Consider the following 15,143-nt stretch of genomic DNA (forward strand, 5'->3'; position numbering starts at 1 on the left):
CTCTCTCCTAGAAGTTAAATCTCCCAAAATAAAACGGGTTCATGGTGTTCCAGATATGGTCCTTCAGAGGCCTGTTTTGCGTACAAACCATGTCCACAATACCACAAACTGTTCAAAAACATGATTCCCTGGCAAACAGCTGGATTGCCCTCAGAACCACTGAATGATTGTGAGCTAGAGGAATGGGAATATTCTGGAATTCTCTAGCACTGTCTTACAAGAATAAGTTCTCCCCATACCTTGCCACAAATAACAATTAAATGTTACACTCTTTTAATGTTTTTCTTTGCAGATGTTTCATTTCCAAACATCATTGGTGCTGATAACGTTACCGAGTTTAGTAATGAAATGTCTACAAGAAAGCCCCCAAGCTGTGAGAGCACTAAGGGCCCCACAATTCAGCCCTGAGCTATAAAGGAGGCTGTGGGTTCGATCCTAGGTAGAGGCAGATATTTCTCTCTCTGGGCACAATGAGAATATATCTGCTGAACAAAACTCCGCATTGGCAACAGGCAAAGCATCCGGCCATTAAAACACTCCGCTAGCTCCATTCAACTGCCCAGACTCTACCCCGCAAGGGATTATGGGGTCATTAAAAGATGATGATGATGATGATGGAGATGGTGATGATGATCAATACTAATAGATAAACCCTGGGGGAATATAGAGTGTGGTTACCCTGAACCTCTTTCTTCTTCCCTCATCCCTCATCCACCTTGGGACTGTGCAGTATTTTGGGCTTCTGTCTGGAACGCGCTGCCTCCTCCCTGGGAAATTACCCATTCCTTCTCCAGGTTCATATTCCATTCCATTACTCCTCCTCCTCCTCAAAATCATGCTCCTTTCCGTGTTTTCAAGGGAGCTAGGCAGTGGAGGGAGGGACAAATGCACCATTGTTGACCTGTCATCAGAATCTGACATCTGTAGATCTATCTACAGCATTTGGGTGTGTTGCAGGGAATTGCATCTTTGCAAACTTACAAGGGGATTGAACCCCAAGGCTGTTCCTAAGCCTGCTCTGCAGCAAGCCCAAAGGAGTAGGAAGCGATGCAAAAGCAACGGAATACGGGCAGGGTGGGACACAAGAAGGTGGAATTACTCACCTTGGAACAGGGTGGCATTGTGACATTCAGATGGCACAGCACGTGCTGAAGCTCTTCATACTTCATGGGCTTGCGAAGGAAAGACAAAGAGCCACTGGCTTCCCGGCTACTGTCCCTCACCTACATTTCAGAAGAGCAGAGGGAACCAATGAAAGTTCTTCAAGAAGCCAATCCAAGTATCACCCGTATTCCACAATCCTCCTTTGCCTTTGCTCTCAGGCCCATCTTTCTCATTTTACTTTCCTTTCTGCTTGTCCCAAAGGTGCTTTTTTTTTTCCCCTCCCAAGAGACAGCTGGACTTCCTTGGTTTTTCTTTGAAGACATTTCCCTTCTCATCCAAGAAGCTTCTTCAGCTCTGCGTCGCTAAATGTCTATAGAGATTCTCGGTTTGTCCGTGTCACATTTGTCCCAAAGGTGCTTCGGCAAGAGGCAACCTGGACTTTCTCATTTTTCTTCGGATGAGCTTCTTGGATGACAAGCAACACAGCTTATTTGGGAGGTAGGGCTTATATTAGGCACAAGTGTTTAAAAAAAACAGGCTGGGGCTTATTTTGGGGGTAGGTCATATTTTTGGGAGGGGAAAAACACAGCAGTTATCATCTTCTCTTCAGCTGTCTTTCCTAGAGACTAAATCTCCTTCGGTCTCCCCTTATAGGACACAGGTTTCGGTCTCCTGCTCATCCTAACTGCACTTCCTTGATCCTTTAATCCAGGGGTCCCCAACCACCGGTCCACAAATCCTACCGGGCCGCTGGTTTGCTGGGCGCCGCCATCTTGTTTTGATGAAAAAGTGCTTTCGGTGAGCTTTTCCGGGTAGAAAGCTCACCGGAAGCACTTTTTCATCAAAACAAGATGGCGGCGCCCAGCTGATGCCGGTACCGGGCCGCGGCATAAAAAAGGTTGGGGACCACTGCTTTAATCCTTTTGCAACCTTGTTCCTGGCCCTGATTTTAGCTTCAAACAGCTGCTGAACACCAAGGTTAAAGTAACAGTATGACCTCTTCCCTCCCCTGGCCATGGACAAGGAAACTTTTCCAACTGTAGTGAGAGTTAATTGTTCTCTTCCTGACAGCGAGAACAATTCCCCACTGGAACAGCTTGTCTCCAGAAGTTCTAGGTGCTCCAAAACTGGACAGCCATTTGTCTGGAATGGCATAGGATCTCCTGCTTGAGCAAGGGATTGGACTAGAACAGGGGTCCCCAACCACCGGGCCCCGGACCGGTACTGGTCCGTGGATCAATTTGTACCAGGCTGCCTATTTTACTTGGGCGCCGCCATCTTGTTTCGACGGCGCTTGAGAAAGTGCTTCTGGGTGAGCTTGTCGGTCGTCGGTTGGAAAGCGGCGTCTGGGTGCTTAGTTTCGTCGAAGGAGGGGGGCGGCTTCGAACCAAGAGCCGTCCCCATGGCGGTGGAGTCTCGCGTCATTCAGGAGGAGATTAAGAAAGAGCCCGAAAAGTCCATCGACCGCGAGAAGGTACAAAGGAGGAGTTGAAGGTGGCGGGGAGAAGCGGGGGATGGCCGGCTGGCCGGTCGCTCAGCTCAGCTTGCCTTGGTCGTGCGTGCTGATGCCAGTACCGGTCCGTGGATCATTTTGTACATTTTGTACCGGGCCGTGGTACAGAAAAGGTCGGGGGCCACTGGACTAGAAGACCTCCAAGGTCCCTCGCAACTCTCTTATTCTGTTATGACCTTGATGGAGATTTACAGGTGCTGATGCTTAAACCAAGAGGGCCAAAGCATTGTTAAAGTCCAGAATATTCAAATCTTTGAAAATGTCTCAAACAGAGGCCTCCCTAATTTATTGAAGTATGAGAAGGGGGTGCCAGACATTTGTCTGAAATGGTATAAGCTTGAGCAGGACGTTGCTCTAGAACAGGGATCTCCAACCTTGGCTACTTTAAGACTTGTGGACTTCAACTCCCAGAATTCCTCAGCCAGCTTTGCTCTCTGAACTCTGGGAGTCGAAGTCCACAAGTCTTTTTTTTTTTTTAAACAACAAACACAGACAAACACAAACATAAAACATGTAAAACCTTTCTATTATACAGTGCGTCGGTTGGTACATATTTCTTGTGCACAAAATCTAGTCTTTTCTTCTTAAAGTTAAGTTTACATTCATGTTGCATTAGTCAGCTTTCCATGTCATATTACATTATTATTACATCATTATTAGACTTTAATTTCAAATCTGCATTATCCTTTAGAGCAACTCTCAATTCTTACTAATTTTAATTCATGTTATAATTCATTCTGTAATCATCAATTATAACATATCATTGCTATTGTATTATACTTCAACTTCCTACTTTTCTATCTAGCCATTGATAAAATAAATCCCATACCTTAAAATATTCTCCTAATTGCTAATGTTAATTGACTCATTTCTGCACATTCCACTATTTTCTTAATCACCTCCTCCTCGTTTTTCCAATTTCCAAGTCCACCAGTCTTAAAGTGGTCAAGGTTGGAGCCCCCTACTCTGGAAGTGTGCCAAAGTTCCTCCCAATTCTGTTATTCTGTTCTGTTATTCTGAAGTGACTCAAGCTTAGCTTTTCTTTCTGAAATGTCTACTTACAACAAGTAACTGCTTGGTGGAGGCCCAACCAAGCCAAGATAACTTCTCTTCCTGAGCTTTGAAAAAAACTCAAGGAGATGGTTATAGACTCTGCTGTCATTCTTACTTGGGAAGAGAGCCATCAAGAACAACCAGAGACAACCCCAGGTTTCCAAAACTTTTGCTGATTACCTTAACTGGGATGATGAGGCGGTTCTCATGGAATGACTGGAACAAGAAGCTCCGTTGCTGGGCAGCCTTCTTGATTGGCAGCAGGTTCCCAGAAAGCTCCATGTGGAGTGGCATGCCCTCGGCCACCTGCGAAAGATCACTGTAAGATTCTCCAGGCGATCATCAGCCACCCAGAGTTAGTTTGGAGTTGGGTGGCACCAAAATCAAATCAAGTCAAATCAAACCCAACCAAATAAAAATAAATAAATGACTATTACAGAAAATTCTAATTGTAATTCTCCTACAGTGGGTGGGAAAAATATCTGGAAAGCAACCACGGTGGCAGGCAGGGCGAGGGGGCATTAAACCTTGGAGTGATTAGCAACCAGTAAGTGTCCCAGTGGCAGGCCCAAGAAATCAGGAGCCAAGATAGGGTTCAAAAGTAGAGACCTTAAAAATGTCTAGGTCTATATCACAAGTCCTAAAATGCACACCTAACATCAAAAACATCGTCAAAAAAAAGCACGACAAATAAGGTTCTTTCCGCACCAACTCAGGAAGCTCAAACTGACCAAGGAGCTGCTGATCCAGTTCTACAGAGGAATGATTGAGTCTGTCATCTGCACCTCTATAACTGTCTGGTTTGGTTCTGCAACCCAACAGGACAGACACAGACTCCAGAGGATAATTAGGACTGCAGAAAAAAACAATGACTGCCAATCTGCATACTGCATGAGTCAAAAAGAGGGCTGTGAAAATATCTATTTCCTGGACATCAATTGTTTCAACTTCTACCCTCGAAATGATGCTATAGAGCACTGCACACCAGAACAACTAGACCACAAGGACAGTTTTTTCCCGAGCACCATCACTCTACACTGTCCAACTATTTACAAAGTCTGCACTACTATTACTAATAATCTTCTCAGCACTTCTTATCACCCATCCCCTCCCATTTGTGACTGTATAACTGTAACTTTGTCACTTGCATCCTTATGATTTATATTGACTGTTTCCTAGTATGATTTGATTGGTTATTGTACCCTATGACTATCATTAAGTGTTGTGATGATTCTTGACTCTTGACTGATTCTTGACTCTTGACGAATGTCTCTTTTCTTTTATGTACACCAAGAGCATTTGCACCAAAGACAAATTTCTTGTGTGTCCAATCACACTAGATAAAGAATTCTATTCTATTCTATTTCACATATATTCTATTCTATTCTATTCTATTCTATTCTATTCTATTCTATTCTATTCTATTCTATTCTATTCTATTCTATTCTATTCCTATTCTATTCTATTCTATTCCTATTCCTATTCCTATTCCTATTCCTATTCCTATTCCTATTCTATTCTATTCTACTTCAAGTCAATTTCATGCTACCTATACACAGGAAGCTGAATTACTAACAGCCAAGGTAAATTGGAGCTAGATAAGAGTCAACGGAATTCATGGAATTCTGGACTTAGGTCTCTTAGTGACTCTAAACTGATGATGCCTTTGACCCCGCCTGCAGGCTCAGCCCGGTCATTTCCTACCCCGAGGAGTTACCTCAATGTCTCGGCTGCGTGCTACTTCTGTGAAGTTTTCATGCTGCTCCAACGTTTTGTCCACTTTGTCATCGGTCATGCAGTAGCAGCGCAAGCGTCCTTCCCGCCCGTCATTCATTTTGGCAAACACCACAAACTTAGCCATGTAGGGCACAGCTGCGAGCTCCTTGTATAACAGGGTGGCAAAATGGATGGCTTCGGCTGTGCGCGGGCAGTCTGCCAGCCAGAACCTACGTAGTGGAAAAAGTAAGGCAGTACTAGGATGGGAGACCACCAGAATATGCCAAGAATGAGCAAACCACTGCTATTCAGTGGCCAAGAAAACACGGACATTTCTATGGAATCAAGCTTGACTCAATGGCAACACTACCAAGGGTCAAGCTTCAAAAGGATTTTGATGTCGCAATGATTGTCACATCTCAGTTTGCCAACGAACTGGGGGGGGAAGGAAGGGAGAGATAGAAAATGGCCCAGACATCAAGATGTCAATGTGAGAACCAAGGACATTTCGGCAGATGTTTACACAGACAAAAAAGACTTTCCAACAATATCCGCAGACCGTATTGGACATTGTGACCTGAGCTAATGGGGGCAGGTGGTGGATTTGAATTTTAACTATAGGGGTTCCTGCAGGAAATCTCTAGATCTGGTTTTGTCTTCAGTCGTGCCTGTCATGCCCCTGTTGGAATCTGATTCTGAGGAGGAGGTCAAGCAGCTAGGGAGGGGGAGTGTGACTCTGGTGGCTGTGGAAGAAATTAGGGAAGGGCACAGTCTGGCTGGGCATTCAGAGGAAGACCCAGGGCCACCCCCTCTTCATCCTAGGGCATGCAGGGAAGAACGGATAAGGGAGCAACATGAGTTATGGGGGAGAACCTCCGTTGCCGCCCTGACCTAACCATACAGCAACGTGCCCGCTCCCGTGTACTCCGCATTGAACTCAAAAACCGTCTAGACAATGGAGAGAAGGACCTGTACATTGACTACCATGCTGACTGTATCAAAAGTAAGCCACGCAACCCAATACTCAGCTTTTACCCTCAACCACAACCCTACCTCAACCGATCCACCATCACCCAAGACTAGGCACGCACGCCCCCAACTACCTCAATTCCAACTACTGCCGGCCTTAAATGCAAACTACTCAATGCAAGAAGCCTCGTGAATAAAATACCTGAATTTCTCATCCTCCTAAATATGGCTAACTTCGACATTATATTTGTCTGTGAAACATGGCTCAATGCATCTCTCCCCGACTCCATTACCACAGTAAGAGACTATCATGTTTACCGATCAGATCGTGAAAATCGTCCGAGGAGGTGGTGTTGCTATCTTCTATAAAAATCCTTACATCTAAAAATATCCAAGTTACCCAGGAGCTTGCTCTTCCTGAGACCATCATCTGTGAACTATCCTTAAATATCACAATTCGATTCTTACTATGTTACAGAGCACCTGATTATGACATCGAACATGTAAACAAGCTAAATACATTACTAACATGGGCTGCATCCTGCCCATACCCTTTATCTTTCTTGGTGATTTCAATCTACCTCATATTGACTGGACCCTAAATGATTGTACAACTGAAATCATACACACAACCTTCTACAATGCTACTACAAATCTGGGACTGGAACAACTAGTAACCAACAACACTAGACTAAACAACTGCCTCGATCTCATCTTCTGCAATAGTTTGAATTTAATTTATGGAATACAAACTAAAGAACCCTTTTCCAGTAGCGACCACAATATGATTGACTTTTGTCTCAACATACGTCCACACAAAAATCACCACAATGATGTAATTCCCAATTGTAACTTCAAAAAAGGCAACTATGATCTTATACACAACGATCTCTCATCCCTTGATTGGCAATCTCTATTCACTGGATGCAATACTGTTGAAGACCATTACAACATATTTTTACTTGAAGTCAAAAGAGTCATCAAACTATATGTACCAACAACAACTCCCAAAACAAAACAAAAAGCAGATTACCCATATCAATAAGGAAACTTCAATCCAAAAAGAGATCACTCTGGCGGAAAAACAAATCTGGTCACGTTGCCAATTTCAAAAACCGATACAAAAATTTATGCCACCAGATAAAGATCGAATGCACCAATTATCACATTAAACAAGAGGAAAACCTTCTAAGCACCAATTCCACCCGTGCTTTTTACAATTTTGTAAACAACAAACTAAAGACTCAAGGTCCATCCCTCCCTTGATAGGACCTGATGGTAAAGACTGCAACGACGACACCATTAAAGCCAACATCTTTAACACATTCTTCGGCTCAGTATTTGTAAACAGCAATGGATCATGCCCAGTATTTCCTAGCCGTACCACAGATAACAACAATGATCTAATACATATCGATTTCACAGAAGACAATGTTGAAAAAGCACTACGCAACCTAAAACCATCTCTATCTATTGGACCAGATGGAATATGTGCCTACTTCTTAAGAAAGCTATCCACTGCCATAGCCAAACCTCTAAGCATAATCTTTGAAAAATCTTTCAGAACCAGCTCCTTGCCTAACCTATGGTCACAAGCCACAGTCATCCCCATCTTCAAAAAGGGAGACCCAAGCCTAGTTGAAAATTACAGGCCAATCTCCTTATGCTGCGTCACCTGTAAAGTCATGGAATCAATTATTAACCAATCCATCATCCTTCACTTAGAGACAAATAACCTACTCTCCAATAAACAATTTGGTTTCAGAAAAAAAACTATCCTGTAATCTGCAACTCTTACACTGCAAAAACATATGGACGACACAACTCGACCAGGGCAAAGCAATAGATGCAATCTACATAGACTTCTGTAAAGCCTTTGATTCAGTGGTACACGACAAACTACTCCTAAAAATAAAATCTTATGGTATCTCTGGACAACTGAATAACTGGATAGAAGCATTCCTGTCAAACAGACAACAAATGGTCAAAATCGGGAGCGTACTATCAAATCCAGTACCTGTCAATAGTGGTGTTCCCCAAGGCAGTGTTCTAGGACCAACTCTCTTCATACTCTACATAAACGACCTCTGTGATCATATTAAGAGCAATTGCGTTCTCTTCGCTGATGATGTAAAGCTGTTCAATACCACAGACAATACTGCTACCCTACAAAAAGATCTTGACTATGTATCAGAGTGGTCAAACAAATGGCAACTTCAAATCTCAACAAATAAATGCTCTGTCTTACATATTGGCAAAAAAATCAGAAAATAAAATACAAGCTGAATAGTCAAGATCTTGTTGATGACTCAAGCTCTGTAAAGGACCTTGGAATACTCACCTCTAATGATCTAAGTGCTAGAGCCCACTGCAACTACATAGCCAAAAAGGCATTAAGAGTTGTTAACCTAATCCTACGTAGCTTTTTCTCTGGTAATATCACACTACTAACCAGAGCATACAAAACATTTGCTAGACCAATACTCGAATACAGTTCATCAGTCTGGAACCCACACTACGTATCTGATATTAGCACAATTGAGAAAGTCCAGAAATATTTCACAAGAAGAGTTCTCCACTCCTCTACTCGTTGTAGAATACCTTATGCCACCAGACTTGAAATTCTAGAACTTGAAAACCTTGAATTACGCCGTCTTCGGTCTGACTTAAGCATGGTATATAAAATCATACATTGCAATGTCCTACCTGTCAATGAATACTTCAGCTTCAACCATAACAACACAAGAGCACACAATAGATACAAACTCAAAGTAAACCGCACCAAACTTGATTGCAGGAAATACGACTTCAGCAATAGAGTGGTCAATGTCTGGAATACTCTACCCGACTCTGTAGTTTCTTCCCCAAACCCCAAAAACTTTAACCTTAGACTGTCTACTATTGACCTCACCCCTTTCCTAAGAGGTCTGTAGGGGGCGTGCATAAGCGCACCAACGTGCCTACCGTCCCTGTCCTATTGTTTCTCTTATTCTTTTATTTTTCTTATATGTACCCATTTCATGTATTCACAACTATGTATACATTTATACTTATTATCTTGTAAACAATTGGCAAATCAAATAAATAAATAAAATAAAATAAATAGAAAAGGGCCCTGATTCCCTTCATTTGCTGCAACTGGGAAAACAGGATTTTAAAAGGGTGTCTGTGCACAGCACCTTGCTGGAAGCAAAGCATGAATTATTTTGGTTTGTTAAGTCTTATTTGGGTTCTGGCATCCTCCCAACTGTGCGTGTCTCGTTATCTTTTGAAGTCTGCAGTTCTTTATCCTGCCCTGTCTCGTTAATTGCTGCAGCATGGTTTGTGTTGGTTTTTGTTTATAATTTAGATGTACTTTGGGTTCGGACTGAATTTCTTCCCTTTAAAAACTGTTCTTGGGAGAGTTTTATTTTCTCCAGCCGAAGATAACTGGAGATTGGGGGCCAAGTTGGAGGTATTAAAGGGACTTTACCTACTTTTGTGACTTTGTTGCTTTTCTGCCACGCCCCGGGTTATCACAGTGCCAAAATGATGTACTCAATAAAGTTTTGCCTAAAGAGATTGGACCGTCTCGATCATGCTTGCTTTTGTTGGGTTCATCAGTTGGAACCTTGACTCTTAATTTTGTACCATAATAGAGTGGTACAACATGTATCATTCTCTTTTGTGTTTTTTTAGGGTTTCCTTCCCCAACCGAATATCCTCCAAACATATTGGTGTCTGCTTGGAAGCCATTTTTCTTTGAGGCTTCTGGGCTGCCACATTCAGTGCCTGGGAATTTGGGAGGGGGATTTCAAGGAGTGATGGAAGATTAGCCACAACATTCCCTTCTCAGAGAGTCAAGGACATGTTACTCTGCACCTGGAGGGGAGTGACTAGGAGATAGTCTCCAGTTGGATCGAAGTAATGATTGGACCATGTGATGAACTATTGGGTTAGGGTTAGGGTTAGGGTTGGATTTTGAAATCTCTTTGCACTAAGGAAAATCCGCAAATCTCAGATTTGGGTTTTCCTCAGTTGTGCCAATATGACATCTCTAATAAAATGGAACTTTGAGAAGATGACAGTCTTGGAGTCTTTTAATTTGGAAGTTGTTACTTGGAATGCTGACATTGGATTACACCAAACACATTTAAAGGGCTGCTCAACCCGACCCCTTGCATTGTACATCGCATCCCCTGTGAGATGTAGCTTGTGGCCCTTGAGTTGCCACCCAAAACCTTCTCCCAAACCTTCCCTCCAATTCACCTGGCTGACACATTGGTGGTGAAATTTGCACACTCGTCGGCGTAAAGTAATTTTGTGGTCCCAGTGATGTCCTCCCATTGTGCTGGCGCAGTTCCTCCTGAGAAAAGAAAGTGGGGAGAACTGATGGAGTGTCTTTTGATGCCCAATTTGATTCCAGAAATTCGATAACAGAAGCTCAGCTCGGCGTGAGGCCAATTGGCCGGCGCTATCTGACGTTACTAAGAGTTGCCTACAACAACTGACACAGAAATATATATACTGTCTCTCTGTGTGTGTGTGTTTGTGTGTGTGGGGGGCATGGTGGCTCAGTGGCTAAGACACTGAGCTTGTCATTCAGAAAGGTCAGCAGTTCGGCGGTTCAAATCCCTACCACCATGTAACAGAGTGAGCTCCTGTTACTTCCCCAGCTTCCTAGAAAAGGCTAGTGCTAAAATTGGAGCTGATTGGACAAGATGGGGAAAAATACTCTTTCTCGTTCATTTTGGTCCTTTGTTTGGTTTTAGCTTCTTGTGGTAGCATTTCTGCTGAATCCTTAGCCAACCTGCCATTTCCCTCCTGTGATTTCCTTCCAAAGGTAGAATGCTTTTGTCTCCAAATAATTCCACTGAATCATCTGTTATCACATGATGTAATTGGAAGAAAGAAGGACCTTGAGGAACAGGAGGAAGAGCCCCTATCAAAACAATAGAGGTAGTCCTCACTTAACAAGATTGGCCCGCATGACTTTGGTTTCCTAGTTTGGTCTACCTTGATGTTCTGACCTAGGCTTTACCAAACCACGAAGCACGACTCCTTGTCCCAACAAAACACCTTTTTATATGGCTGAAAATTCCTATCATTCACATCCAGCAAAGTCTTGGCAAAATCTCTTTCAAGGGTGAATTACAACCACAGACCTTATCAGGCTTGGAGAATTGCCAGGCCAATATCTTCCAAGCACAATGCTGTCCAAAGAAATACTTGGCAAGAAGTCAGGAACAGATCTTTACTCTAATGAACTGAACTAATTGTTTCCTGCAAACCCCACTCCCTTTTCTCTCCTCTTTATTCTCTATTCACGGGCCACCTGTGCCTTTACTCCCGAGTCGACCCTAGTTCGTTAACTGTTCCCCTCTTCTGGCAGCCCTGTGCATGCGCACACTGGGAACAGGCTCCAGCTGTTCTTCTGCCCCACTGATCTCTGACTCCAAAGGCAGCTGATTACTGTCAGAGGGCCCTGGCCCCATATCTGCCTCCGATGCAGAGCCCTCATCAGAGCCTACCCCAGACTCCAGGACTGGCCCATGTTCTTCCCCAACCTCCGCTGGCAGACCACAACACTTGAAGAGTTGGCATCATGTGACATTATTCTGAAGGTGTTTACAAGAGAGGGCATTGCTTGTGTCCTCAATGTAATGGAGCATCATGGGTTGGAAGTAAAAGAGGACCAAGAAGACCAATGGCCAGGAGGATGTCCAACTTCTCCAAAGCTCAGCTTCCAAATCCCGAGATCCTCCCCAACTTTGCAATGAAGAAGCAACATGGGAAGGGATGCTATCTCTTAGACACACTCAGAAGTCTCTGCTCACCTATAACGCTGCAGAGGAGGCGCAGGCTGGTGGTATCGCCTTCCCCACTGTCTCGGGGACTCTCTCTCCAAGATGGGGGCAAGGGAATGCGCAACCCGATAGGTCGATGAAATTTCCTACGGCGTGGCTCCACCGTCACAATTGGGCTGAAGGTTGCCTGGTTCCCCAGGAGTTTGGTCACCAACTCATCAGGCACTGGCTGAGCCTGAAAGAGAAAGACCAAAAACCAGGAAGGTCTTGAAAAGGCCTATAGATAGATGATTGATAGATAGATACAGAGATAATAGATGATAGATGATACATAGATGATAAGGTACATAGATACATAGATGATAGATAGATGATAGATAGATAGATAGATAGATAGATAGATAGATAGATAGATAGATAGATAGATAGACGGAAGGAGGGAGGGAGGGAGGGAGGGAAGGAGGGAGGGAGGGAAGGAAGGAAGGAAGGAAGGAAGGAAGGAAGGAAGGAAGGAAGGAAGGAAGGAAGGAAGGAAGGAAGGAAGGAAGGAAGGAAGGAAGGAAAAGGAAGGAAATATTACAAGTCCACCCCATTTGGTAAAACCCATAAAATGAATCAATCCAGTAAATGAATCAAGAAGGTTTCATGAAAACAACCACAATGTCTGACTGGCCATCATTCAGTACCTGCAGAGCCAACTTGACTTTCTTGGTGACTGCCGTTTCAGGAAAGGTGGCTTGGACCATGGGCACCAACGAACTCTGGAGAGAGCCCCCTTCTGGGCCAATTAACTCACAGTTCTGGCACACCCGGGACATGACCACAAAGTACAAGGGGAAGTCGGTTGTGATGATACGGCAAATCCTTTTCTTCTCCAATTCTTCCAGACTTTCCAATTCTGTAAAAGAGTAACTGAGGAGTTTTAGATTCCACGGGTCACGAGGGAACCAGTGGGACTTCAACAATCCCATCACTTTGTCATAGCTCCTCAATCTTTGAATCTCATTGGAGTCCCTATGCAAGTTGATGTCCTTCAGGTAGATGTCCTTACCTTCATCCATCCCATTGAGGACCTGGTCCAAGTAACTCTCTGCGTAATGGCTGCGGTGCTCCTTCCATACAGATCCATTCTCACTACGTAGGACCACCAACTCTCGGTCACCACGGCCGTGCGAGGCAAAATGAGGGATTTCCACAATCACAGGGCTACGAGAGAATTAAGTGTAAGAAGTCGATTAGATGGCCACTGTCTTCACCAACAGTTGAAAACAAAGCCTTTCCCAGTACCAAAGGTGCTTTTTCAGGAAGCAACTGGACTTCCTTGTTTTTTCTTTGAAGACGTTTCACTTCTCATCCATGAAGCTTATTTAGCTCTGAAGAACTTTTGACACCTTTGGGGCAACCATGACCTGGATGAATGAGAACCTCTACAAACTTTTAGCTGCACAATTTGGGATGAACACCCACTGAATGGTGTGGGAATAAGGAATGGATTTCCAGAGGAAAAAGAATTGCAGAGTACAGAAACCAGGAACCAGCTTTTTCCTTCTTAGTGGCTGCATGTAGGAGAAAAACTGGTAGAGCTGGGAGGCGGGGTTAAATGAGTCATCTGCCTAGAATCATTACATGGTCACAAACAGTTCAAGTCCAACCCCTCTTGAATTCCACTGACCCTTATCTGGCACCGATTTAGTGCTGAAATTTAGTTGACTAAATTTTGTTAATCTCCTTTTGAATGGTGTGGGAGTAGGAATGGATTCCCAGAGGGAAAAATTGCACATTCCAGGAACTATTTGCATTACTCAGGTGACCCTGGGGACACAGATAAACCTCCAAGTGGCCTCAATGACCCTCTCAAAGGATGCAAATGACCAGCTGCCTGCAAGGAATATAAATCCTTGTAGAGTTGTAATTGCAGGAATGTTCTTATCTTGGATGGCAAACCTCAGATAAAGAATGTTTACAAGCAAATAAAACTCAGGCAAACAAAGTCACTAATGTAAAGGAGGATTAGAGAGAGGAAGTAAACATATGTTAGACTTTAACTAGAGATAATTAATTGTGTTAATTACTATTATGCTAAACAGTAACGAAAGTTAAGCAGTAACCAAAGTTAACCAATGTTGGAGGATTACTAAAAATGTGTATAAATGCAAGACTAGACTCCAATAAAGTTCATCATGATTCAGTTGATCATGATCAAACACCTTGACTGCCTCGTCATTACAACAAATCCTTCCATTCCTCCCCATCCTGTCAGAGCTGAAGAAGCCTCTTGGATGAGAAGCGAAACGTCTTCAAAAGAAAAAAGTCCAGTTGCCTTCTGAAAAAGCATCTTTGGTAGAACCATGACCTGGAGGGCTGAGAATTTTTACAGACTCCAAGTACCAAGGCTGTCCAGAGTCTGAGGCATCGGGACACCTATCTGCATCATGGCATTTACAAGAAATGCTCTCCCACCAAAACCTCCACTCGATCCATTTTCAATACTAGTGGCTCACTACATATCGGATATTAATACAGTCGAGAAAGTCCAGATATATTTCATGAGAAGAGTCGTCTTCTTCTGTTTGCAACAGAATACCAGACTTGAAATTTTAGGCTTAGACAACCTAGAACTATGCCGCCTTTGATCCGACCTAAGTGTAGTACACAAATTATCTGCTACGATGTCCTACCTGTCAATGACTACTTCAGCTTCAACCACAACAATACAAGAGCACACAACAGATACAAACTCAAAGTAAACCGCTCCAAACTTGACTGCTGAGAGTACAACTTCAGCCACAGAGTGGTCAATGTCTGGAATGCACTACCTCAGGGTCCCCAACCGCCGGTCCACGGACGATGCCGAACATGGAACAAGCCTTACCGGGCCGCTGGTTGCTGGGCGCCGCCATCTTTTTGGTAAAAAAGCAATTTTTCGTCAAAAGATGGCGGCGCCAGCCTTCAGTGAGCTTTTCCGGGTGAAAGCCATTTCTACCCGAAAAGCTCACCAGCAG

General features: G+C 43.6%; 1 protein-coding gene across 7 annotated transcripts in view; it reads right to left on the reverse strand.

The window, feature by feature from the left end:
- ANK1 (ankyrin 1) overlaps positions 1-15,143 on the reverse strand; it is a 167,780-nt gene that overhangs the window by 23,590 nt on the left and 129,047 nt on the right. For all 7 annotated transcript variants that reach the window (XR_015750336.1, XM_087969895.1, XM_087969893.1 and 4 more), the window contains 7 exons: positions 13,193-13,347; positions 12,828-13,039; positions 12,172-12,376; positions 10,604-10,700; positions 5,388-5,616; positions 3,851-3,976; positions 1,104-1,223 (listed from right to left, as the gene is read on the reverse strand). Coding sequence is in view for 6 of the 7 variants with exons in the window: in XM_087969895.1 (XP_087826021.1) it covers positions 1,104-1,223; positions 3,851-3,976; positions 5,388-5,616; positions 10,604-10,700; positions 12,172-12,376; positions 12,828-13,039; positions 13,193-13,347 (1,144 nt within the window). In the remaining variant the exon portion in view is untranslated. The remainder of the gene's footprint in view (positions 1-1,103; positions 1,224-3,850; positions 3,977-5,387; positions 5,617-10,603; positions 10,701-12,171; positions 12,377-12,827; positions 13,040-13,192; positions 13,348-15,143) is intronic.

Source organism: Notechis scutatus, chromosome 7 (genome assembly GCF_049901735.1).
Source record: "Notechis scutatus isolate UNSWTSFEM ecotype Mainland chromosome 7, rNotScu1.2, whole genome shotgun sequence".
Lineage (NCBI taxonomy): Eukaryota > Metazoa > Chordata > Lepidosauria > Squamata > Elapidae > Notechis > Notechis scutatus.